This window comes from Larimichthys crocea, chromosome XVIII, assembly GCF_000972845.2.
Source record: "Larimichthys crocea isolate SSNF chromosome XVIII, L_crocea_2.0, whole genome shotgun sequence".
In the NCBI taxonomy this organism is placed as follows: domain Eukaryota; kingdom Metazoa; phylum Chordata; class Actinopteri; family Sciaenidae; genus Larimichthys; species Larimichthys crocea.
Window position 1 is genome coordinate 10,053,160 of NC_040028.1, and position 25,203 is coordinate 10,078,362.

At 38.5% G+C, this 25,203-nt stretch overlaps 1 protein-coding gene across 4 annotated transcripts in view; it reads right to left on the reverse strand.

The window, feature by feature from the left end:
* Positions 1-8,352: 8,352 nt before the first annotated feature.
* erbb4b (erb-b2 receptor tyrosine kinase 4b) overlaps positions 8,353-25,203 on the reverse strand; it is a 286,570-nt gene continuing 269,719 nt past the window's right edge. For 2 of the 4 annotated variants that reach the window (XM_027290677.1, XM_027290675.1), the window contains exons 24-28: positions 22,685-22,782; positions 21,966-22,136; positions 17,509-17,758; positions 15,926-16,054; positions 8,353-15,776 (exon numbers count right to left, since the gene is read on the reverse strand). In XM_027290677.1, the coding sequence (XP_027146478.1) occupies positions 15,121-15,776; positions 15,926-16,054; positions 17,509-17,758; positions 21,966-22,136; positions 22,685-22,782 (1,304 nt within the window). In that variant the 3' untranslated portion in view covers positions 8,353-15,120. The remainder of the gene's footprint in view (positions 15,777-15,925; positions 16,055-17,508; positions 17,759-21,965; positions 22,137-22,684; positions 22,783-25,203) is intronic. The other 2 variants (XM_027290678.1, XM_027290676.1) reach the window with 2 other exon arrangements.

Genomic DNA, 25,203 nt, shown 5'->3' on the forward strand with positions numbered 1-25,203 from the left:
TTCTTTGTTCAGTGTCTGATCTGTTGACGGTGCTTGTAAAATTAACTTCTGTTGTTCCTGGTTGGAATGAAAACCCCATTTATAAATTTGACCTGCTAGAGTAAATTTAACACCGTAAAAAGAGACCCTATTAACAGCCTCTACCTTTCTCTGAATTCATTCCAGTTTCAAGAATGTCACTGGTGCTCCCTTAACCCTTCCTGTGAAAGCCGTTCAAGAGAAGTGGTGGACCGAGAGTGACAGAAGATCCTGGCCTAACTTGTGCCAGTGACCTGGCGTTCTCCTCAGCTTTTCCATCAGGCATTAATCCTCTGGCCCTCCTCTACAACCATTCACTACGCATCTTCCATCTCCAGCGGCCCTTGTGGTTTGAGTATGTGAAGGGCTAAATGAGAGTGGGCTGAATGTGGGAGGATTTCAAAGCCTTTCAAACACTACTGGTCTAATATGAAGCAAAAATCCTGCAAGGTCAGGAGAGGGCCTCTGCCATACACTTTAAAGTTCACAGATCCAAGCAGCTGCTAAGATAAAAGGAAAAAAAACACAATTGTCTTTTGGTTCTAAAGAAAAAACTAAATTCTAATTACATCATCATCATGAAGGAAGATGATGATACGGCAATGACATTCTCTACGACATGACATGTCGCGTTTCTTCTACCAGCAAAAAGCACAATTGTTTGTTAAGGAAATGGCTGCGAGCAATCATAAGCTCTTCTTTTGACGTCGGCGATGAAACATGCCTACGTGACCAATCAGTGCCGACTGTCATAGCGAACAAATTGACAGTACACTCATTGCAGGAGCTCTACCTTCTGCCAAATGCCATGCGCTGATTGTCATATTGTGATTTAAAAGATTCTTTTTTCTGATGTACACACTCAAACGTGGTGGATACATAATGGCTGTAATCAGCCTTACTTTGATCATGTCTTGTGCGTTCTTGTCAGGTGGCTATAGCTTGTTCTTTTCTTTCTTGTCGTCACATTAGTGCTTTAACAGAAAGATGGGTTGAAGCACGATGCTAAATCCATTTGAAACTATACATAGTAAAAGAGACAGGTCTTGACCAATGACAGTATCTTGACCAGTGTGGCAACTGTTGCAGTGCATTGTGACATTTGTAGTACATTAATTATAGACGTATGGTATTATCTTGTGGGCCGAATCTGAGTTTGACACGTCTGTGCTAGCGGTACGATGGCTTCTTGGACGACTTCCAACACTCTGAGTTATGACCACATATCTGTGGAAATAACAACATTTACCCCAGCCGCAGTTGAACTTTGTATAATGCATGTTAGCATTATACTATTATTAAACTTACACTAAACTGTCAAAGGATCTTCACATCATCGGCGCTCCAATATTTTCTTCTTCAGTTAAATGAATAATAGCATAGTGTCTATCATAAACAGACAAATCCAGATTATTAGGCCTCTGCAATATCAAACCTTGCTACATTAATACGTTTGCACATAAAAAAGCTATGATATACTTAGCCTATAGCAATTTGAAGAGCCTTGATTCACAGAGAAATCATGGCAAATTTATTCCACTATATGCCTGGTAAAGAACTAGAGAGCTCTGGGCCAAGTAGTCTGTCTTCCTCAAACCTACCCCTGGAGGTAACAAAGGCTCTGTGGCACTAGAGACCAAGTTTAATTAACAAAAGGAATTAGATGAAGAAAGACAAGAAGAACAGATTACATCTGTAACCCAACTGTAAAGATTCATTTAAAATTATCCAGGTGAACCAGTGGCATATATATTTACTTTTTACTTCATTTTTTCCCCTTCTTTTAATTGGTTAAAATCAACTTTCTTCTCCTGACAGCTCTTAGAAGTTATCCAGTGCTGTCTAATAATCAATATCTTTGAGGAGTTCAGTCACACTAATAAAATTAAACCAGCGGCATACTGTGTAAGTCAGATTGCAGTTCACTGGCAGGGTAACGTAATAAAGACGTGACCTCTATCTTATGACTCTATGAGTGTTACTTTGAGTCCAAATAGAAAATTGAGATGTGCCATTTATGTGTGTGAAAGGACACAATTATGCTTCCACTGTATGGCAACAAAGGACTGTCATCAAGCCATTATGTTACACATGAATAGAGCAGCATAATTGCAATGGAGAGTTGACTTTAACAATGATGCCTGCTCGCTTAAGACTGCTGCCTGCTTAATTAAAATGCAACATTGCCTACGATTGTTCTCATTTATCACTCTGCTCACATGTTATTAGTTTATTCTATGAGTGGAAGTCATTAGAAAAATCTTACTTCATTGCCATTAACTTTGCAGACATGAGGAAATGCTAGGCCGCCTGCTGTGTCCCTGATTAATATTTAAAGTGAGCAAGAGGATGCACTTATTTACAACTTAATTAGTGTATCTTACCATCACAATATGGCTATGAATTTCTCCATATTTAGAGAAACTGTAGAGTTGACAATGATGTAATACAATACAACACTAGGCCTATAAACTAGCAAAGGTAACCCAGATAAATTAACACAACCAAAAGGTAACCAGGTTGGGATACATATGTACATACATACATACATACATACTTTATCAGTGGACTACAATAGCAAACTTCATTGGGAACATGCATTTATTAACACAAATTTGGTATAATTAATAGATTTAAATTACCTAAGGCATACACACATAACAGTTGACACAACATAGGCTGTTATCGGTATATCTGTATATTGATATATCAGTCCAGCTCTTGTGACAACAACTGTAAAGCAATATGATAAACAAAACCCTAAAAAAAAAATAATTTTATATCAAACTGCCCAAGAAAAATGTGGATACTGAGGACAGGAAATCCAGAGCTGATCCATAATAATTTGGACATAATATTGAAGCAATAAGTGAGAAGTTAATATGTTATTCATTAAATTCAAGTGGTGGTATCAGATGAAGAGACTCTTCAAAACAGACACTTCAAAAAGAAGCGTGCGCGCACACGACCACACGACAATGCACGCGCACAAGCAACCGCGTCAACTTGAATCCACACGTGCAAGAAGCGACACAAACAAATCAACGAGTCTACAGGACACACACACACACACACACACACACACACACACACACACCCCAGCAGAAGCATTACGGCACAGTCAGACCGATAGATTAATGCTAGCTCCCACAGTTCATGTTTACAACCCAACACATGCCGCTTTGAGAAACCATAAAACTGGCGCTCACATGCGCAATAAAGTTGGAACAGTCAACGCAGCAGGGATTGTAAATTGCTTACCTGTGATGACGGTCCCATTTTAAACAGCTCTGTTTGAGGGGAAACACGAAGAAAGTTCACACTCTGTCGATACTCCGGTGATATGACGATGTGTCATAGGGTGATGGCCCGCGCACCTTTCTTCAGCAGGTATTTACGGTAAATACCTGGTAAATTACCTGACCATTTTACCAGCACCGAAAATGGCGACTGTAAGGTTGATTTTGGGAATGATTAGCATCCACGTTTACCTACTAAGTCACTAACTCATGGATGAAATAGCACGGCATAACTTTGAGAACGACGACTGAATTTGAACCCTTTATATTTCTGTTGACAGACCAAACTAACTTGTGTGTAATTTAAAGGGTGCTCACTAAGGGAAGCTGGCTTGGTAGGCTCCTGTTGCTCTGCTGTGGCTGCTGTAGACTGAATGACAGAGGAGGATCATGGGCAGTTTTCAACATGTTGCTGCTGCCACCGAAACAGAATTATCATAAAGTGGTAAAGAAGGCAAGCCAAACATATTTTTTTATTTTTTATATCTAAAGAACACATTAAAAAAAAAAAACGTTATTCATTAATTCAGATTTAATATCTTTATGTGTGTTTGAAGCTCTCTGATTGGGTGGGTCTAAGCTCCAAGTAGGTGGGCCCAGGCACACCTGCTCAGGTTGCATAGGATCCTATTTATTTATGTATTTATTTATTATGTAGTGGATGTAGTGTAGTCTTTACTTTTATCAGAGACAGACTCAGGCTGTTTATGGGCAGGGGCGAAAATAGGGCACCATCACTCAGAAAGTCGTGAGTGAAACAGCTACTATAACTACTAGACTTGTGTCATAAAAAACACAGGAAGTTATTAACAATTTGATTATTTATTGAACTATTTAGAAGCATGTAGACAAACACATTTTCTAACATGTAGGGCAGTCTATATGGCACTGCATAGGATTTTACCCACTGAAAGGACACTAGACTGCAATTTACTGTATTATATTTCCTCTACTGGCAAGATACTCTTGGTTCTTAAGATTTGACTGAAAGGGTTTTGATTTGCAGTTAGTGTAATGTAACAAAAGTTACCCAACTCACACAGGAGGACCATTTCTTTGTCCACACAGAACTACAACTAACTTTTTTTTTCATCACTGAGAGTTGCTATCCACAACCATTTAGTGATTCCCAGATTGAGAACCCTGCCATTGTCCACTGGAACGGCAATCTGTCACATGTCCAAGGGGGCACTTTTGCTGCATTCATCAAACATGGGGGCATCAGGGGATGCTGCCCATAAGTGCACCAATGGCTTATATGATGGCAGCAATGCATTGTCAAGATAAAACATGGATATATTTGATCAACAGTTTTTACTAAAGGTTAAACTACACAGACAAGATCACATCAACAAGTTTAATCATTCAGATGGCATAGTTTTGTAGAAGACATCTTTTATACCACCTTTTTTTATTTTACCAATCTAAGTGAAAAAAAAAAAGACTAGGTGACAGTTGTAGGATGTGTGAAATTGCATGAATTATACATATTTTAGCAAAATTGTACTTGGGCAGTAATTATGGACCTGGTACCTGGTAGAAATGTGCGGCTGTCCAGAAGCGGCACTATCAATTACTACCAGCTCAGTCTTAGTTTAATTGCCTGACTGGTAAGTGAGAGTTCACACCTATCCCTTTTCTGTGGGTGTTATGGTTGGAGACTATAAATCATGTTCAGCAAAGACATGAAAAAGCAGGAGAGAATTCTTCAAGATAGATAAGAAGGAACGTCCAAAAAATAATAGGGAAAAAACGCTGATATGACCAAAGCGTTTCAAAGTTGGCATGAATTTGCATCAGAAATAACTGGCAATGCCACACACCCTCTCCATGAAGATTTAGTCATCACAATGTATCTTTTATTACTGGAAGTGAAGGGAAATATAAATGAGTTGTAATGATGACTTCCTCATTTAAAATGCCATTGTACTTTCAATAAGAGCCTCTCTGCCTGAATATCGTCTTGCCTAACAAAGCAAGTGATAAACACTAAATGCTGAGCAGCTCATATTCAGCAGTAATCAGATGAGCTGTATTTCACAAGCAATATGCAAATGACCAATGAGATTGCCTTATTAATCTTAATGTGTGTGTTGTCAACCACTACTTAGTGAAATGCTGGACAGTTTTAGATCTTCCCAAGCTTGAAATGACAATATTTGAATGTAGCCAAAATGAAGTAGCTTGTGCAAATCTTTCATTAAATTCTAATGTGTCCAATAAATCATTAAACTTAAATGGTTTTGGGGTAGTTTGATTTATGTAATGAAACTACTTAAGCATTCAGTGTCTTGATTGTGCAGCATTGGTTGTATACTTTGCCTCTCAGGTCATTTCAATTAAGTTCTCCTGTCTAGGCAACTGAAAACCTGCTGGATTCCAGGTTTCCAGACATGGGGTTCTACTATAATGACCACCTATAGAGAAAATGGCTTGTGGGTCGTTGGAGATATCTTTGTAGCAACACCAATGTTTTCCACTGGGACAATCAGTAGCAATACTGACCCGCCTTGCTGTAAATTACTTCGTAAATTTTGGGGATGATTGGGATGGTTGGCGGGGTCAGAGTTCACCAATATTTGTTGTTTCTTTACATTAAACCAACTAGAAAAGAGCCTTCCCTTGAATCTTAACATGTATCCTGTGTGACTGGATATAAATGCACAGGTACTTGTGAGTATGCAAGCCCCTACATACATGCTTCTTGGCTGATCCATGGGCTGGTCACTTGCTGTAGAGGTCATGTAAAATATTGGCACTAAAAGTATGATGCTGCATTTATCTGCACTGTAAGAAACCAGATTCACTGAGAATCAGACAGGATTTATTCCCAAGTTGTCTACATGTTATTTAGTAGGATGGTTTGTGTGTGTGTGTATTCCTGGAGAGATTGTAGCCTTCAGAGATAGACAGCCTGTGAAGAGAATCCAATATGCTGTTCCATAATGAAAGCTCTCAAGGGGGATCGCAACACTGCTTAGTGGGCTTTGTAAAGTCCATTCAATCAGAGGCTGCCAACATGCTGGGATTTAGAGGCAGCCCCCCTCACCACTGGCTCTCTGAGAAAAAGAGATAGCAGTGCCAAAACAGTGGGAGCAAGACAAAACAAGTTTTTTGAGCTTTGGTGTTACACTCTTCTGTCATTTTAAATGATAACATTACAGCATGATTGCATCAGGTGATAGGATGTGATTGTCTCAAACTGCTGCGCAACGAGCAACCATCTGCTCTGGTAAAACATCCACAGCATGTCCCGTCTACGTTGAAGGTTGTACAGCTTAGTTTCTGTGACAATTGGTTCACTAACCTAGGATAAGAGAGAAAACTCGAGCAGGAGAGAACAGTGTGTACATGACACCAAATGGCATAGTGTGGAAAAATGACTTCCTGCTGGAGCAAGCAAAACTGCAGTTCTGGCTTGCAGCCAGCTCTCAAGCCTCTGTCTTTAGAAGTGTTTATATCAGCACATATTAAAATAGCTGAACATGGAAACATGTAGACATGAAAATGGTTTTGCTGTGCTGTAGAGGTGTCATGGTAAGGATTGATGCACTGTCAAATATGGCTTTCACTTTTATTTGCTGAGAAGTGCTGGTCAATCGATTCACCTAAAGACATTTCAGATCATTTACATTCAACTGTGCCGATCATCCCTCATATCAGGTAGAAATCTATACACTTTGTCAGGGGGGCTGGCGTGTGAGAGTGAGAGGAGAGGCAGTGACAGATTGTTTCACTCACACTCTATTACCATCTTAAGGCAAGTGATTTGACTTTGCATGGGGCAAAGGCTCCAAGATGCTGATCTCGTTATTGGATTTCCTATGATAATACCATAAAATGTCATCAGCTTGAAAAGAGATGCATCTATCATGCACGAGTGCCAGAAGTAATGACACTTTATTATTGGTGCTCCTGTGTGATTTTCCTGCAAGTATACAAGTTTGTGTGTGTGTGTGTGTGTGTGTAGCTTTTAATGTGAAAAAAAAAAAACCTGTCGGGAGTGATGGGAGTGGAGCTCCTGTACTATCTGACTCCTTGCTTTTTCTAACCTAAAGGCATAATCCGCTGAATGGTGAAAGACATCTCTCGTCCGGCATCATCTGTGCAGAATGAAGATGTCATGCTATGACATTTGAAGTAAGGAGGTGTAAAGGGCCCTTGAGACTATAAGGGCTGAATTAGAAGGAGCACTGAATCCCATCTAGTGGAAGATGAAAACAGATGGCCACACTGCAGCCAATCACTTTGAAAGAAACACTAAATGATTAACCAGCACTGAATTTCTCACTTGTGCCATTCCTGCACAGCTACAAACACATTTGAGAGGATAATTTATTAAATATTATGGGTAATATTCTATAATTGGAATGACACAGGTGATCATTATTGCTGACATTACGATCTCTTGTGAAATACTGACCCATTGGATTTCCATTGTGGTCCAACTGTGTATGTCCCCAGTGTGTAGCCCGGTGAGATTCAGCGCCGATTTAAGCCGAATTTCCTAGGGTTTTAATTTCCATTGGGATCCCATGGGACATTTGGGTTTGTTTATTAAGGTTCCAATTGGATCCCATGAGGGCATACTCCAATTTTACCATTTCATGTTAACAAAACACAATGTTAAAAGCTAGAAAATTAGCACAACTCACCTTTAAATACTGACTGATCTTTATTCATATTGAATTAAAAATATAGTTTTGACAGATTCATGTAACAAAACAGAGGGAATACGTATTTAAATGTTCTAGCTTGGGAAATGTGTCAATTAACCAGTGAAGAGAAACGTTTAAAACTGGTAACATGTGACAAGGCATGGTATATAAAATCTCAATCATTCTGATGAGTCGATACAAAGCAATGACAATTTATGATAATTTTTTTTATGATAAATGATTTCTCCCAGACTTCTATGTACTTTTAAACAGGCACATGGACTTTTCAGCAGCTTGCCAAACTGACCCCTTTATTTATTTATATATATATATATTTATATGTGTATATATATATATATATATATATATATGTTGGATATTGTTAATGACAAGATTGCCACCAAAATCATCTGTGGTGAGGTGATACATGATATACAAAATATATGACAATGTTAAAGTAATCCAGGTTTTGAAAACAAAATTGCAGAATTAATTTACAGCATTATCACAAAACAGCACTAAACCTTTAGTTCGGCTCACTTCCTGCATAAACAACACAAGTTGTGCTTGTATCTTATACAATTTAAATATCTAATACAGCTGAAAGAATATTCCAGTTATCAAATTGTGCATCCCTAAACCTTTCCTACAAGTCTGTTCTCCCTGATGGGTTTATAGTAAATTTAACAGCTTCAGTTAATGAGCATCAGCAGCACTCGATATCAGAATTGTGATGCACCACTTGAACTCTACATTTGCTACAATGCCACAAAGAAAACAGTTCAACGTGATGATTTTGGTGCCAGTCCTCACATCAAATAAGGTGACAAATGGGCAAAACTCCCAAAAAGTCCTGTAAAGATCACGTGAAATGGAAATATTCACTTCCTGTTAAAATGTGACTTCTGGAAAAAAGTGAACAGAGGAAAAAAATGAAGTCAAAAAAGCTTGCCTACTAACCTCTGTACAAGCAAATATCAGTAATTTAAATGATCAGTCCAGCCCATGCAAACCATCTTCCATTTTGTCTCTCAACCACCATTAAATCACTCTGGGAGCTGTAACATGATATTGCTACACAATTCAATCAGTATTGCCCCAAATGGATGAAGAGCTGAATATCATCTGAAAGTAAACAATGACTGAGCTCAGTGCAAATGGAAATGAAACTACTCAAGGTAATATAGTATAGGTCCTTAAAACTCAGGGTGTAAGGGTGGATTTAACATTAACATTGGTTAGGAAAAGACTGAGAGAAAAGGGGGATGACATATTGAATATTCATTAGTATTGCAACAACATTTTAAGAGTGTACAAAATTTAAAAAAATCTCAAGAGGTGGATAATACTGAGAGAAGTGTGGAGGGTAGTGGAAGTATAATACACGCTGTAAAAAGTAAAAAAAAAAAAAGAAAAAAAGAAAGTAAGAAAGAAAAGAAAGCACTCCTACAAAATGAGCGAGAGCAGAGGTCGAAACACAAAATCCACCAAGTTGTGCTGAAAACACAATCACACAATCACAGGGGAAATGATGGGGTGGGGGTGACTAGAGACCCTGCAAGCGTTTTTAAAATCAGTTCACTCTTCAAATTACATTTACAGAATATATATATATATATACTGTATATATATTTATATACATACAGAAAAGATATTCCCCAAAAGGAAAAAAAGGTACAGTAGACCACTAAAATGCAATGATGCAAGGAGAAATAAAACAAACAAACAAAATTTTTCTGCTGGAAAAAGAAGCATCATTGTCCTATTTACAGATGCACCTGGCCACCTTTTAACGACCTATAAAAATACTATCCACTTTTTATTTATTTAAATTTTTTTAAACAATGGTAAAACTGTTGAGTGACCCATCATTTAAATGCCTTTGTCATTTGGTTAAAAGACAATTATTAATTCCATTTTACAGTTTTACCATCAATTCAATACATTGTAAACTGTGCTTACTCAACCACTGTCATCTACCCCTGTTATCATGGCATGGTACAGTAGAATATACACACATGAATCAGTGTAAAATCGGAGTATGACAGCCATACACAGTTTGATTCTATTACAGTGTTAGAATATGTGTTTGTCAGCTGCTTTGTGTTTTCCCTTTAAAAAAATGTGATTTGTTTGATGATGCATCAACTTAAACTATTTCTAGCTGTGTACGTAATTAATAAATGAAGATCTCTGAAATGTAACATGTTTATCCAATACAATAACATTACAGGTGGATAAATATTACTGATGCTGTGAAAAATGTCCTCATGATATGAATAATCAAAGCATATAAAAGTGAAATAGAGCACACACTATAAATACAGTCACTGTGTCCCAGTTCAGAGGCTGTACCCTCCAAAGTCCTTAATATCTGGCCCTTAATGGTCCAATAAGGGCTGTTCGATTTCAAAGGTCCCACAAACATGTGAATGAAAAATAAAGCCAGCCTTTGCTTTGGATGACATGACTAGTTTGTCATGTGTATTGCTCAACATCCCCAAATCAATTGTTGTTAACCTGAGTGGTCAGGCAATCTTTGCCAACTGCCAATCTGGAAAATATCACGTGATGTCATATTTACAAAATATTAATCGGATTACATTAACTAACCCAATGAAAAAGCGAACACAGGCTTTCCACTGTGTGTTGGCTGAAATTTCAAAATCAATGTAAAGTCAGGTATTGACCACTGGTATTTAAATCTGAGGGTAAGTGTATGGTGGAGAACTTCCAAAAGCTTCAGAGCACCTGAACCAAACAATATTTGTGGTCTTCTAAATCTAGTATAATCTGGGAATGATATTCAGGTTCTGCCTGGACATGAGTTCCTCTGAGGGGTAGACATCCAGCCCCTGAGTTGGGACATAGCTCGTAAACATGACAGACATAAGATGATGAAGTCTTCAAAAAACTCTCTGTTGCCACAATGACGCCCTGAAGAGCAAAAGTGAGAGCAAAAATAAAACTTTATAAACCACTTACAATATCTGTGATAAGATTTGTTTAAAATACATTAAACCCCAAAACAAAAGTAGATGCACAAAATAAATAGAACTGTTACTATAAGGCCGATTTACTGGATGAGCAGTCACAGAGTTATTGTGCTCCTTTAAATTACTGTACTTACGAGGCTATACCTTTATCAAGCAGAACATTATATCTTTTCACATGAAACTTTGACTCGTGTTAACATTTGACCACAATCACTTTTCCTTTCCAGATTGTTTTAGTCTTTGTTCCACTGCTTCAGTTGCAGAACAATGTTTGCTACATACAATTCTATAGTCACCTCAGAGGAGAAAGAGAGAATGGCAATCAACTTTGGTCTCCTCTGCCAGTTACAGTGCACTTGTACCTTCTCCCCTGCTAGCTTTTGTAACATTGATGCATTGGTCGGGTAACATTTCTGGAATGCTAATACCGTAGTTTTTTACCCAACTGCAGGATTACAACGTATTGCCTGTCGTTCAGGGTTTCCCAGCTGGTGCACTGGGTGAGATGTTGGGTAACATGATTTCCCCACTGAACAACAAGGGAAAGTGGATGAATTAGCATTCAAAAAGCTAAAAGCCCCTTGTGATGCTTGCTGGCTGAGAGTGCCAGCAGGTTTGCTCCTCCAGAAGATTGGCTTTATTTTTCCATAGAGATCCATTACAAAGCCTTCGGGTGACTCTCCACTGCTATCATTGCACTTAAACACGGCCATACTATAGTCTACAAGCACTACAGCTAATACCTTATGGGTGATGGTAAAAATAGACTTACGTAGCTGGCTTTTAACTCTAAAAACACGCAGAGGACACTTTCATTGTACACATTCGCACACAGAAAGTATGCAAAAGTGTAAGCTCAGACTTATAATTCAGCAGAACAATCAACATCTCAGAAAGTGTAGGAGCACAGCACAGCTAAATCAGGCTAGTAACAAAGCAATTTCAGTGACACTTGACCAATGACCCTTCAAATCCTGACCCCCTACTAATGTAATTTCACATTTCTGTTGAGTTGCACATTTCAGCAGTAGGTCTACAATGGAATCATGGCACTAATCTGTCTTCCATTATACTTTTATTTCAGTAGGATTGACGTCCCTTTATGATATGGTACCTGTGCCTCAGCTGGAGCACAACTGGATGATTATTGTTCCCCATAAAACCTGAGAGGGGAAGAAAACACTGTTCCAGGGCAACATCTGTGTTTAGGACAGTAAATAATCAGTGCTGCTTGTCTGACATTTCACTCTGCCTGGTGTTTTCAATGTAGAGGCACAAGGTTGAGTAACAGTGGTTGTGTATTGGTACGTCAGCAGTGAGACATGCACAGGCATTATTCGGTCTTCAAATTTCATGACATAATCACCTAGAATTACCCAGGGTGGGGCGATAGAAAAAAAAATCTCATATCAAGGTAAGTATAGTAAATTTTCTGTAAATTTGATTGAGAAATGTTAGATGTCGTTAGATGTGAATGTCTGGTTTTACTCATCACAAGCTGTACTACTCAGCCTGTGAATAAAAACAGCTGTATAATGTCTTCTGTAGCTCTGAAGAGAGAATAAAACCCTGGTGATGTCATTGATGAAGGAGTGATCTCTGCTTGGGGTTGAGACTGTATTACTATTAACTGGAGATGCATAGTTTAGAAGTTCAAATGAGTTGAGCTGCAAATATTTCTATAGAACTGCTTTATGGAAATTGTAGGAGTGTGTGTTTTGGAGCTTAATTTATACTAGGGTAGACTTAGTCAGGCTATCTTGACCTTTGCTTTTTCAATTTTGACCATTCTTTTTAAAATTGGACTTTTTTACTTTTTACTAGTGAACTAAATACCTAAACAATCAAGGTATAATCCTGTAAATCAAATATCGTCAACAGTGCCTGCAAGAGTCTAGTAAAACAAGAAATATCAAAGGCATAGCTATGAATGCAATTGAAAAATTGAGAAATTTCTATTCTCTGATGTTGTATATTTTTGTATATCGCCCAACCCCACGTATTACTATCATGATATTCTTTGTTAGTAAAACGCCAAATGAAACACGTAACATGAGGCTTCAGTGCAGTGGAAACTACTTTATCTCACTGTAAATGAATGTTGCAACACAATGAGAAACAAAAATCAATTGCCGCTTATAGTGAGATTAACAGCAAAGTCGTTGGCTGTGTCAGAGCATTAAGTGCTATTAAATTATCAACCTCAGCCTAAATTAGGCTTCAAAGTCACTTGACAACAGATGCTAGAGGTCTCCATCAGAGTTTACTGTGGCATCTGGCAGTATTGTATGAGTACAGAAAGCTAGCCATCAGTGGATTCAGTGATAACTTGTGATGTCTCACCATTAATGTCAAGCACCAATACAAAAGAAAGCGTCCCATTTTCTCATGGTGTTCCATGGTAAAAATGTGTACAAGGCATTCATAGACAGTTCTGACAGTCTCTCCTACTGAACCATCTGTACCCTAAAGGAGTTGTGACTCTGTGGTCAAAGTTAATCTTTTCTTTTTATGACATAATATAGTATGAGGTGCAGAGAAAATCTTTTATCCCCGTCTTTTGATGTATTTTATCCAGACACAGCTCGGTCCACTGAGCTGTTTTTTCTGGATTGCGTCTGTCTGGTAATGACGTATAATTGGCTTATTTACAGCTCTGTAGGGATAGCCTCTTTAACAACTCCACAGTACTCTTTCGTGGCTGGGTGTCTGTGCTGTTCACGTAAAAGTAAGTGTAAGACAAAGTGACAAAGTAAACAGATCCCTGATGCCTAAGAAGAAAATAAACAAGAACAACAGCAACAAAAATGATTCAGATTCTAAATTTGTAGATTTTCCCCTCGTGTTCAGTTTATATGCTCTCAATCACCATCAGCTCTTTTCCCTGTCAGAAAGAAGATGAAAGATTTGTTCATTCCCAAGCACCAGTTCCTTTGAAAATATAATTCCTTGTACTGCACTTGATTATGTCAGACATGATGCTGATTACAATGATCTAATGAGGGTAACATTGAAGTGGATAGTGTGCTGTCTCTTCAGACTGGATTGGTGTGGATGAAAGAGGGACAAAAGGGATACCGATGTGAGGAGTTAAGGGTCATCTTCTGAGCCATCAACCTTTTAAATCCCACCCTCGCCATGCCAATAATCTGTTGGATGCTTTCCACAAGGTACTGGGTGATATCACAGCTTTCCATAAAACTGTGGTGACATTTACTTTCCCGTTGACCCTTTCTGTGCGCTGCACCGCTGACTGCCATTATCGGCATACTCTGTCTTCCAGCACAAGGTCAATTGAGCTTCTCCTCCAGAATATATTTCAAGTGAGAGCAAGCTTATCTGTCAGTGTGTGTGTGTGTGTGTGTGTGTTTACTTATGAATTAATGTATGGTTATTATTGGTGTGTCAAGGCTGCAGGCTGTTAACATATTGTAGGCATGATATGAGCTGTATGTGATAAATGTTTGAATTCCATTAGTGGTGCACCAACATGTAAAAGTAAAAGAAGCGTGTGGGCAGGCATGCAAGCCACATCTGGGCTCTTCAGCATGACTGCAGGTTTGCTGGTAAGTCACGACACAACTCCATGTGCATGTGTCATTTGACAAACTGCACACAAACAATAGCAATATGTGCATATTTTGGTAAATATGCTAGAAGGACATGGTGAGCAGTAATTCATGGGTGGATAAAGAAAAGTATGTAAGGGCATGGCGATAATCCTCTCTTTGGACTAACCACAGTTCATTTCTCCTTTTCTCTTATTAAACATCGAATTTCAATCTCTCATTGTGATATTTTTGTGCCTTTCTGATACTAAAGGTGGCAGGACTTTGTGCTCCAGAACAGAACCAACCTCAAAGTGATGTGTCTACTTGCTTTATGTGTCACAGCCAAGGATGGAGCTCAAAAAGATGAATGTCAAATGAGGCTACTGGTGACTGTTAATTGTAGTCCTGTCAAGAAAAGGCAGAACCCTATTGTGAGAATAAAAGACTTGCAATCAGACATAACAGAGATGTGTTCAGGGAGGGTACAAGGAGAACCCAGGTTGAGAAGTACTGCATGGAAACGAGAGGACTGTTCAATGTCCATTCATCTCCACCCTTATCCCTCTAGTCATCCAACCATTGTGCTACAGGTGGGTCACTACACTACAGTGTTCCTCTGTCTGTATGGAGGGGGTGGTAACACATTGCCAGCTTTCATAGCAGCCTCGGACAAGTACTCCTGGTTTTCGGCCACAGCAGGGCGAATACGTCCATTCTGCCTGTAGAAGAAACGCGTGCTGCAGTCCTGCAGGTACTCAGGGTTGTGCAGTGAGGACTTCGGGGGTAGACTGTGCTGCCAGTATTCAGGATTGTCAAAAGTGGCCTTTTTGCCTTTCTTATCAAACATGATGGTGCTGCTGGTGATGCCTGAGTGCAGAGTGTGTCCTGAATTGCCCGGATGCAGGGTGTGTGATGGATACGATTGGTGGGGGAGGTGGCCAGGGGGTACCACATATCCAGAGGAGGAGACTGTGTGGCTTGATGTTGATGGGTTGACTGTCTGCGATACTGATTGGGCAGCAGAGGACCCAGGGCCAGGGATGGAGACTGCGCCAGCCAATCCATTCTTGTCCCCAGGGTTAAGGAAGGTATTCAGGTACAGTGGCTCATTGATATACTCATCGTCCCCGTGAATGGACTGGCTCTTGGGGGCAGCAGCAGCGCCAGCCATGTGTAGGGTGTGGCAACCTGCTCCATCAATCATTGCATGGGCATCACCATTCCTACGACGTGTGACGAAAGGGTTTTCCTCTACTGGGGAGAGATGATTTGGAAACAAAGAGAGGTCAGTAAGATTAGCTGAGATCATCTTAGCAGCAGCTATTGTAGCTACTAAAAAGTAATTTACGGTAGCACCAAAATATGCCAACTTTATGGATAATTTCAGTAGTTCTCAAAGTCACCTGAGTTGTTCTTGTCTCTCATGGCAGTCATGTAGCCATCCTGGTCCTTGTCTCCTTTTGCTCCTCGTTCCACTAAAAGACCGGTTGGATCGGCACTGTAACGTTGTCCACTACTATCCTCCCCTCCACCTTCGGAAGCAAAAAGACAGCAAGAAAAAGTTTCATAACACTGTAATTTACAAACTTATTTTCATGCATGAGAGAATCCTATTTACAGATTTGTAAATAAGCATCTACATTTCCAATGCAATCCATACTAGTATACAGTTATCTATTTTGTACTGTGAGTAAACTCTTGGCCAGGGCTTTGACTAATGTCGGGCACTCTGTATTTTTATGCGAATTAAAGGTTTTTAGTGCCCTAAGTTGCATTTTATTTTCATTTTTCATCTGTTGACAACAGATAGATCACTATCATAAAACCACTTTCACATTTTCTGGAATTGTCCCTATGTGGCTCCATTTTGGAGAAGTGTCCACAGTGTCTTAGAAGCAGTTTTTGAGATGAAACTTTATTTTAATTTTAAAATCATGTACCTTGGCATATCGAGAACAGCTTCCCTTGCATTTTACTGGGCGAGATAAATACTTGTTGGGGGTGTTGTTAGTACCATGCAAAAAGGGTTTGAACAGAAAATGGCTAAAGAAAGACACACCAACCATAAATGAGTAGACTGATTCAATTCTTAATATATACACAATGGCGATAATTACATTTTAAGTAATAAAATAATTAACATAATTACAACTAAGACCTCAAATTGATATCTATGATGAAAATGTATATAGTGATGTACTTTGTTCAGGTCATAGCTTCCTGAGGAATCATTATGCACAAACTGATATGGATATGCATGTGTGTGTGAGTATATGTACTGCGTGGTAAAGTAAATAACAACCACAAAGACCTTGTCACCACTCTCCAATAAATACAAAGATGCGCATTTATTCATAAAGCTTACTTTTGCTTTTACTTTTACTTAGGCTTAATTTCTCCTTTTTCCTACCCAAACAAAGCTGCAACAAAAGTATAATTGGTCCAAAAAGTCTTGCACTGGGGCTCAACAGAACCAGATTACTGCTTCTCGCCTGTTGTCTGTTGTTGAGAGGTGTAATATGCGGCTCGGTTTTGCCAGACAGCTGCTAGATTTGAGCTTATCCTTTTGTTCTCGTCTTCCAAATCCTCTGCTGGTGAGTGATCTACTGACACAGTACAATACCAATGAGGAAACAGTACATAGGGTCAGTCAAAGATAGGTGAGAGCATGTCTGCTCATTTGAAGGTGGTTTTAATTGATGAGTTTGCATGATTTTTGTTTTTACTCAATTAATAATAAGTGATAAAAAATGAAATCAATAATTGGCCCAATAGTTGTGATTGGTTTACACTGTCCATTGAATGTGTGAAGAAACATTTATACCAGCTAATTAAATAGATGTTGTAGTTTTACAGACCTTGTTGTAATATCAGTTAGTCTCACACTGTCTTCTGCTCACCTGCTGTTTTTATTTAGGACACACACACACACACAGAGGACATTACTATTCAGTTTCTACAACTTTCAGGTAATACTTTGCCTTACTTTGTCCTGCAATGAGAGCTGAGCCAGCCCCAAGGGTACTCGACCTTGGGGAGACCTGCTTCCTCAGGGTGCCGTTGCAGCGAGGGTCGTCCTGGTTTCCACGGCCAAATCCACCACCAATCTGCCTCCCTGAGGCCAGGTCCTGTGGAGTGTGGCAGCTTCCAGATCCCGGTGGAACAGAAACCACTCTGGGTAGGGTGGCCAGCATGTCCTCCATGCTGAAACTGGGGTCCTGGTAGCCAAACTGGTTCTGGGTAGAAGTGAGATGGGAAAGTGTTAAGTGAGTAGCTGGGATGATTGAGACAAATCCAAGAATATCAAGTGTTTTTAAGCTCTTCTACAGATAAATGAATAAATCTTTGGAATAATAGATTAATCTTAGTTTTAGTCTTAATCATCGTATTATACTTATTAATATAGAGCTTAATCTATATATATATATATATATATATATATATATATATACATAGATATAGATATCCACTATAATTGTATGTTCTGCAGTTGGTATGCTAGTTGAAAAAGCAGGCAACTTGATTTACTAGCACAAAAACAAAGAAATAAACAAAAAAAAAAAGAAGTACTATGTAGGTAGATTCATGAGATAACCTTTGTAATGATATGGCACTATATAAATAAAATGTATACTAATTCAATTTAATTTAATTTAATTCAGTTACCTCTGAAGTACTTATTTTATTATTGTATTTATATTTTTTTTAATTTATTTTATAAAGTGGCCAATGGGCATTTAAGTTCTTTGTACCATTGTTCATCTGTAATATTTAACTATGACAGGCAGGGGAGACAGACAGCAGTGCCAAACAATGATATGGCAGCATGACTGCCAAGGACAATTTAATTAAAAGGATTTTAATTAAAAGGCTCCATGCAGCAAAGTCTTAAAGTAGCCGTATCAGCCCTGCCCTGCTGTGTTCATTTGTGTCTGCGCGCACAACAAAAAAGGGCTTTTTTAGAACCTCACTGGGTGCTTTATTCTGATTCATCCTTTTTTCCCCATGTATTCAGAAAGCGGTTTGTCTTCTGTTTTCAATTCCCTTCTACTTCAAAGAAGCCAGTAAATATATTAATAACAGAAAATCTGTTTTATTTTTCTTGTTTTTCCTTAACCTACAAAGTGAAAGACTGACAAATGTGGCCAAAGTCCATGGATGAAGGTCTATGAATTATGGTGCAGGTTCAAATCCCACTTCTGACCAGCACTATTTTTAGTTAGTGGCAGTAAAAATGTCAAGTTAACCCAAAGTTTAACTACTGTATTGCCTTGTCAAACCCAGTCGTATGCTTCCAATGCACAAAAGGCACCGAAATAACTATTGGGACTTCTTAAGAGGCATGCTCATTTTGCATTGATAGTTACATTTGTATGTAACTACATCATTCTTTTTCATTGGCTGTCTATCACTGCTTCTTACTTTCTCTTGCAGGCGTCTGTACTTTAAGCCTGGAGGTATTAGTTAAAGCTCCAGGGCTCAAACTGTGTTTTCATTCCCCTGTAACTATATCAATTAAATAACCCTCTGTCAGTCATCATTTACACGTCCTTCAACCTCCCACCTATTTTCTCTCAGTATTCTAAGTAAAACTGTCTTAAAAAATGTGTGAATCTAAGTGAACTGTCACATTATTCTTTCAAAATCTTGCCCATGAAGTCCATCATAGACTTAATTAATCCACTATGGTAACATGGTGGGAAAGTAAAACATTACACTTGACTTGAGTCGAAGAAAGCTTCCCATTCAAATGTCTCTGTAAAAACCAGATGGACTGTGTGGCCACGCTGAATGTTTTGGTCACTTTTAAACCTGTTGTGACAACAGAGAGTGTGTGTGTGTGTGCGTGTGTGTGTGTGTGTGTGTTTAAATATATAAATATGCAAGTGTGAAGATTATATTTGTCTAATTTTTTGCATTTTGTTGGCTACAATAATTGAGTTCATTAAAATCATTTACATGATTTATGTGGATGAATGTGACTGTATGAAATTAATATAATTAATTCAGCAACCACCCCAATAAGAAAGCCCCAAAACAGTGAAGGATAACAAACATTATGCAAATAAATAATCTGTCAATGCCTGAAATGCACCAAACTGAGTTGGAAAAGAAGTCATGTCTCTCATTGGCATTCAGCAGGCATTTTTATCCTGACACAAACGCAGGGGGATGTTGGAATACAAAATGGCCGAGTTGCCTGGCTGTGTGACTGGTTTTGTGATAGATTTAAGTCCAAAGATAAGATGATGAACATTTGAACAGTTGAAGAACTGAGAGATTCTGGCTGCAAACCCCAAATTTGAAAGTAACTACCATAGTTTCACAGTGGACAAAGACCAAAGGAAACCGAGAGAAAACGAGAGAGCAACAGGGAGATGAGAGGGAAACTAAGGAAGCTGTGTGAGTTCTGTTTTAAAGATCTCAATCTTTTGTGCTTGAACAGGAGAGTCCTGCAGCACATGCTGAGAAATCTCATTGTCACACTATCTATTATCACTTGAGAGACCATCAAAATGATCTGAATGACTACTTTGACTTTAAATTGTCTACTTTTCCGTCATGGTTCAATTATCCTGCTGCTACACTCAAAAAGAAATGGTAATATGAGGGAGTCCATGTAAAATTAAAAGATAAGCAACTCAATTCAAATTTACTTCAAGTGCCAAGTTGATTATAAATAGTTTAAGGACTTCAATTAGTTTAGGTATTCATACTTCTAAACTAATTTGTGCCACATACAGTAGGAGTAGGAGGACAGCAGTCTGTTTGTGTATTGACTCACCTCATAATTTGATAATACTTAGAATGAGAGATAAGGTCAGAAAAACATTTTTGTCTGAATCTTTATTTTTTTCTGTACTAATGGCCCCTTCCTGACTGACTGACTTAAAATGCACACGTTTGACAGTTGGACTGACAGTGTTCTCTCCTAAAATGTGGCATGAAAATTTTGTCGTTTGTGTAAACAACTAAGCATGACTAGCCAGTCTTTTCACAATTTAACAAGACCTCACAATTTAAATGGGACAAGAATTGCTGCTACTGTTTTTTTGCAAATCTGCTATAGACGAGGCCCTCAAAAATGCATAATATAACTGACTGCATGAATAAGGCATAATTTACTCTTGATGGTGAACACGTTCACATAACAAACCACTATATTTTCATCATTTTATTTATCGTACATATAAAGAGTAATGGTCATGTTGGCTCACGTTTCTGCACATTGATTCACGGCCCTGAATAAGTAAGCTTGCCTAGTTTGTTAAAAGGGGTTAATAGTTACTTACAGTAGTATGTTACTATGTTTATGTTTGTATTTCCTACAATCACACTTTATGCAGTGAACACTTTTATTTGGGGAATATTCTGACAGGGTCTTCCGAGGTTCAGAAAGACAAATCATTAAAAAAGTTTCACTTGTGTTGAAAACTAAGCCAAAGAACTACTTGAATAGAAAAAAGATTACCTTTTCATCACTTTAAAAATAAAATGCAGAAACAAACAATCCACTTGGAATGACTTTTTGGCTGCTTGAAAAAAAGATTTAATACTATCTGTGAATTTGAGAAATCTTAAATATAAAGCTACTGATCAAATGAGACACTTTATAAAGAAAGAAAAGAAAGTACTGCATTTAAGCCAATTTCAGTGAAGGAGACTTGCTGTCCTTTAAGACACTCTTACAGTTAAGAACTGTAGCTAAAAGAGCTAAAAGGCAAGGGTGACCTCAGAACTTGAACTGATGTGAAATAACAATTACTAACAGTTAAATGGCTGGTATACAGACAAGCCACGAGACAGAATTACTGCTAGCTTTATAGATACCTCTGCATTTTCTATCTGAATTCTCTGATAGATAAAGTCAGAGCAATAATTCTTGAAGAAAAACACGGCTATCTGGTTGAATAACAGCAACTAACAGAAAGAAATCCAAATAAATAGATGTCTCAGTGAAAACAATTGGTTGCCTCCTGTCATCTAACATCATTGCATACATTGTAAAGCAAGGTTTGCTTGCTTTCTTCCTCCTGGTTATACTCGCTTTGAAAAGATCTCTTCTTAATGCATTTATAATGTACTGTATGTAAAGGGCGACAAAATCCCCACTCCTTATCCTGTACAAAATAAAGACATATGAGGCTTACTCACACGAGCTACACAAATCAAGACGAAATCGTCTACAATTAGAGTTAGAAATTAGTCTTTTTAGTACAAAAGTCCCTTTTTATGCTTTTCTCCTCCCAGTGCAGCTAAACAGGGAAATACAAAGACCGAATTTCAAACTCAGAACAAAGACTGTGGATTTTATCACCCATTGGAGGCAGGGTCTTAAGGTCAAATGATACCTGCAAACAAAACCTGTTTTACTGTACATATGAACACCACCTTATTTGGAGATATAGGTCTATAAAAAAACAACTATATCTATATATATACCTTGTTGGAGTCCATGCGTGAGTGGGGAGTGTATGCAAGTGGTGGGATGTTGAAGGAGTGGGGCACCAGGTACTCTTCAGCATCCATCAAGTCCTCCAGCTCCTCCTCGTCCAGGAGGCTCTGGAAAAACTTGCTATCGTTGGGGCTGGGCAGCTTCATGCGGTCATCACCCTGTTCAGTAATTTGCATTAGAAGTTAATGATGAAGAAACATTGTAAGTAATCAGTTTCACAGGGTCACATTTAAGGCAGAGTGTCAGAAATATCAGTTCACACGTGAACAAGCGAAGTGGTAAATATGACTTGGAAAGAGAAGTAAATGTTGTTGAGCTTTATGTTTTATAAAACAGTTTAAAATAAAGATTATTTTTTTTATTTCTGCTAATAATGTTGACTAATTTAAGCCATACAATCATTTTAAGGTGTACTACCAAGTAATGCATGCAATACATTTTGTCACAAAGGAAAAGAAGCAAGGAAAGTAAGATGTAATGTGAAATGAATATTAATGGCATCTACTAATTACTCACACTCTGGATTGGGAAAATATTATAAAATTACTCAAAAACAAGCACAAACAAAACTGGCCAGTTTTCACTTTGTAGGCAGCTTACCTATTCTGTTTTTTAGACAAATAGAAAAAAAGAAATGTCATCAGATCATCTCAAAGGCTAAATATTATTTAGACCTTAGCTGTATATCGCTTCAAGATTTGCCTACCTGAATGACCAGGTATCTTTGGGGATCACGAGCCATCCGAGTGAACTCTGCAGCCAGCTCCTTGAACTTGGGCCGACTATCTGCGTCAATCATCCAACCTGAAAAATGTGTTTGCGTTATCGTCTAATCAATATGATGCTTCCAAATACTGTACATACATAGATGTAGCTATTAAAACCTGTGATATTTGATTTTTTTTGCCAATAGCTCTTGAGTTTATATTTGACACTATTAATGTTCATGTTTTCGCACAGTGTGCTATTCTCGGCAGCAAGCATCATAAGCCTAGACAATCAAGATCACTTTATTTACTGATGCTCTGTGAACTGAACTCCGACTAAGTGGGAGGAAAGGGGCAAAGGTTCTGCCTACACAGACCATGTTTTATGTATGCCATGTTCTATTCTGTCCTATTTGAATAAAAACATTCATAATAATCTGACTTTGATAGAAATCTTTTGAGCTCTAAATAACACCCATTTGTCATGCCATATTTATGTTTTTATATTTACAAAAATCAAGCAACATGAATATTAATAACTATATATATATAATTTTTTTCTGTGTGGAGTTTGTATGTTTTTCCCATGTCCTCTGCGTGGGATTTCCCTGGGTACTCTGGTTTCCTCACAGTCCAAAGGCATAGACCTAATAGGTTAATTGGAGACTCTAAATGACCCATAGGTGTGAATGTGAATGTGAATGGTTGTCTGTTTCTATGTGCCCTGTGTACCCGGCCTCTCGCCCTAAGTCAGCTGGGATAGGCTCCAGCCCACCCATGAAGAGGAGGAGGATAAGTGGTGATAAATGATGGATACATGTTGCTTATATCCCAAGTAAAGAACTAGAGGATTGCACTCAGTAAAGCACCTACTACCCTACTACCATAGTATAGTATAGTTTTATGTTTTCTTATATAGACATATGAGAATAAAATGTCATAACATGGTCTTAATTTTCAGGAATGGTACTGTAACTGAGTCTGGGTTAATAGTCTTGACCTCTCCAAGATGGCGACAGCGCAGCTGCACAGCAGCAGCATACGGAAGCAAGCCAATGAGGTATCTTCCAATCCTATGAGCTATTAATCATAACATATTGGGTATAGAATTAACATGCAGATGCTCTGATTCAAGATGAGACCAAGCTTTTCTATAGATGTCAGTTTCTGAGCCAAACTGTGGCCTGAAAGAGATTAGTTAAGCTTGTTTTTTCTCAGCAGCTACCAGCTGGTTATGATGACTGAAGAGTTGGTTAAAAAATGCGTGTAGAGGTGGTAAACAGAGCAATCAGTAAAAGAAGTATTTCAGACTGAATCACACACAACCAAAAGCATGGTCATTACGCCTGACGGGGATGAGTAACTGACCTATAATAACCTGTCAGTGTATTTTGTCATCAACACCCACATCCTGAAATAAAATTTCCCATTTTGATGGGTTTCAAAACATTTAAACCATTCTCCATTATGCTAAACATTCCTAGTTGTCCTATAATGAACAATTACAGATTTTTTAATGAAGCTTGCTTTATTGTAATCACTTTTTCCAATCTAAAGATAAATACTGTTTCATCATTAGAATGGCCATATGGAGTAATGTGCTCCTTTCCGCCAATTTCTCAGTGAACACAAGCATGTGATGCCAAAACAGTCATGTGATCTGGCCCTGAGTAGAGCCCATTTAGGTATCCGGGGAAATAAGAGACAGAGATGGGAAGACAGAGAGACGTGGCTTTTCACACAGGAGCACACATACAGACACAAGGGATTTTTATATGTAAAAATCCTTTCTTCTCTTTTTATCTTGGTACCTACTTTCATGCCAGAAGAAATTACAGACTAGTAAAGTGCACTTCCACCACATGCATGCAGTGAATGATGTGTCTGTGTATCTGGGTGTGAGGTTTGGTGGGAGCCCACCATGTGAGCGTGTGGTGCAAAAAAAAAAGGCAGATTACAGACAGGAGACAGTGACCTCTTCCTGCTGTTTGTGTGTGTGTGTGTGTGTGTGTGTGTGTGTGTGTTTGTGTATTTGTGTGTCTGTTTGCCAGGTTGGCGCAGGTTCAGGGTAAGAGCCAAGGTGACAGTGAAGCCCAGAGGCTGCAGCTTGGAGACTAGAGGACAAGGCCGGGGTGGTATTGGCATCAAGTCACTGTCTTGGCAGCAGTGGCCAGAGGTTACATCGCCACCTGTGACACCAGTGCCTGATGGCATGACAGCAGTGACCGACCAATGAGGCCAACATGTTGGTGGTGTGGGTCAAAGCAAGCCAGAAAAAAAACTCCTAAACTTTGTCATTTTTTGAAGAATTTCTTTCTGTTATTGCCACCAGAGAGAGATGTTTCTGTGGCATTCATACTGTAACACTATCAACTGAAAGATAACAGCTGGGTTGAATTTTAAAATAGTAATATTTAGGATTTAAAACTTCATCTTTGACACCACCTAGACCCTGCTGTACAAAACAGCTGTTGTGGCATTTTGAAAATCACTTAATAAAAGCATAATTATTTTTGCC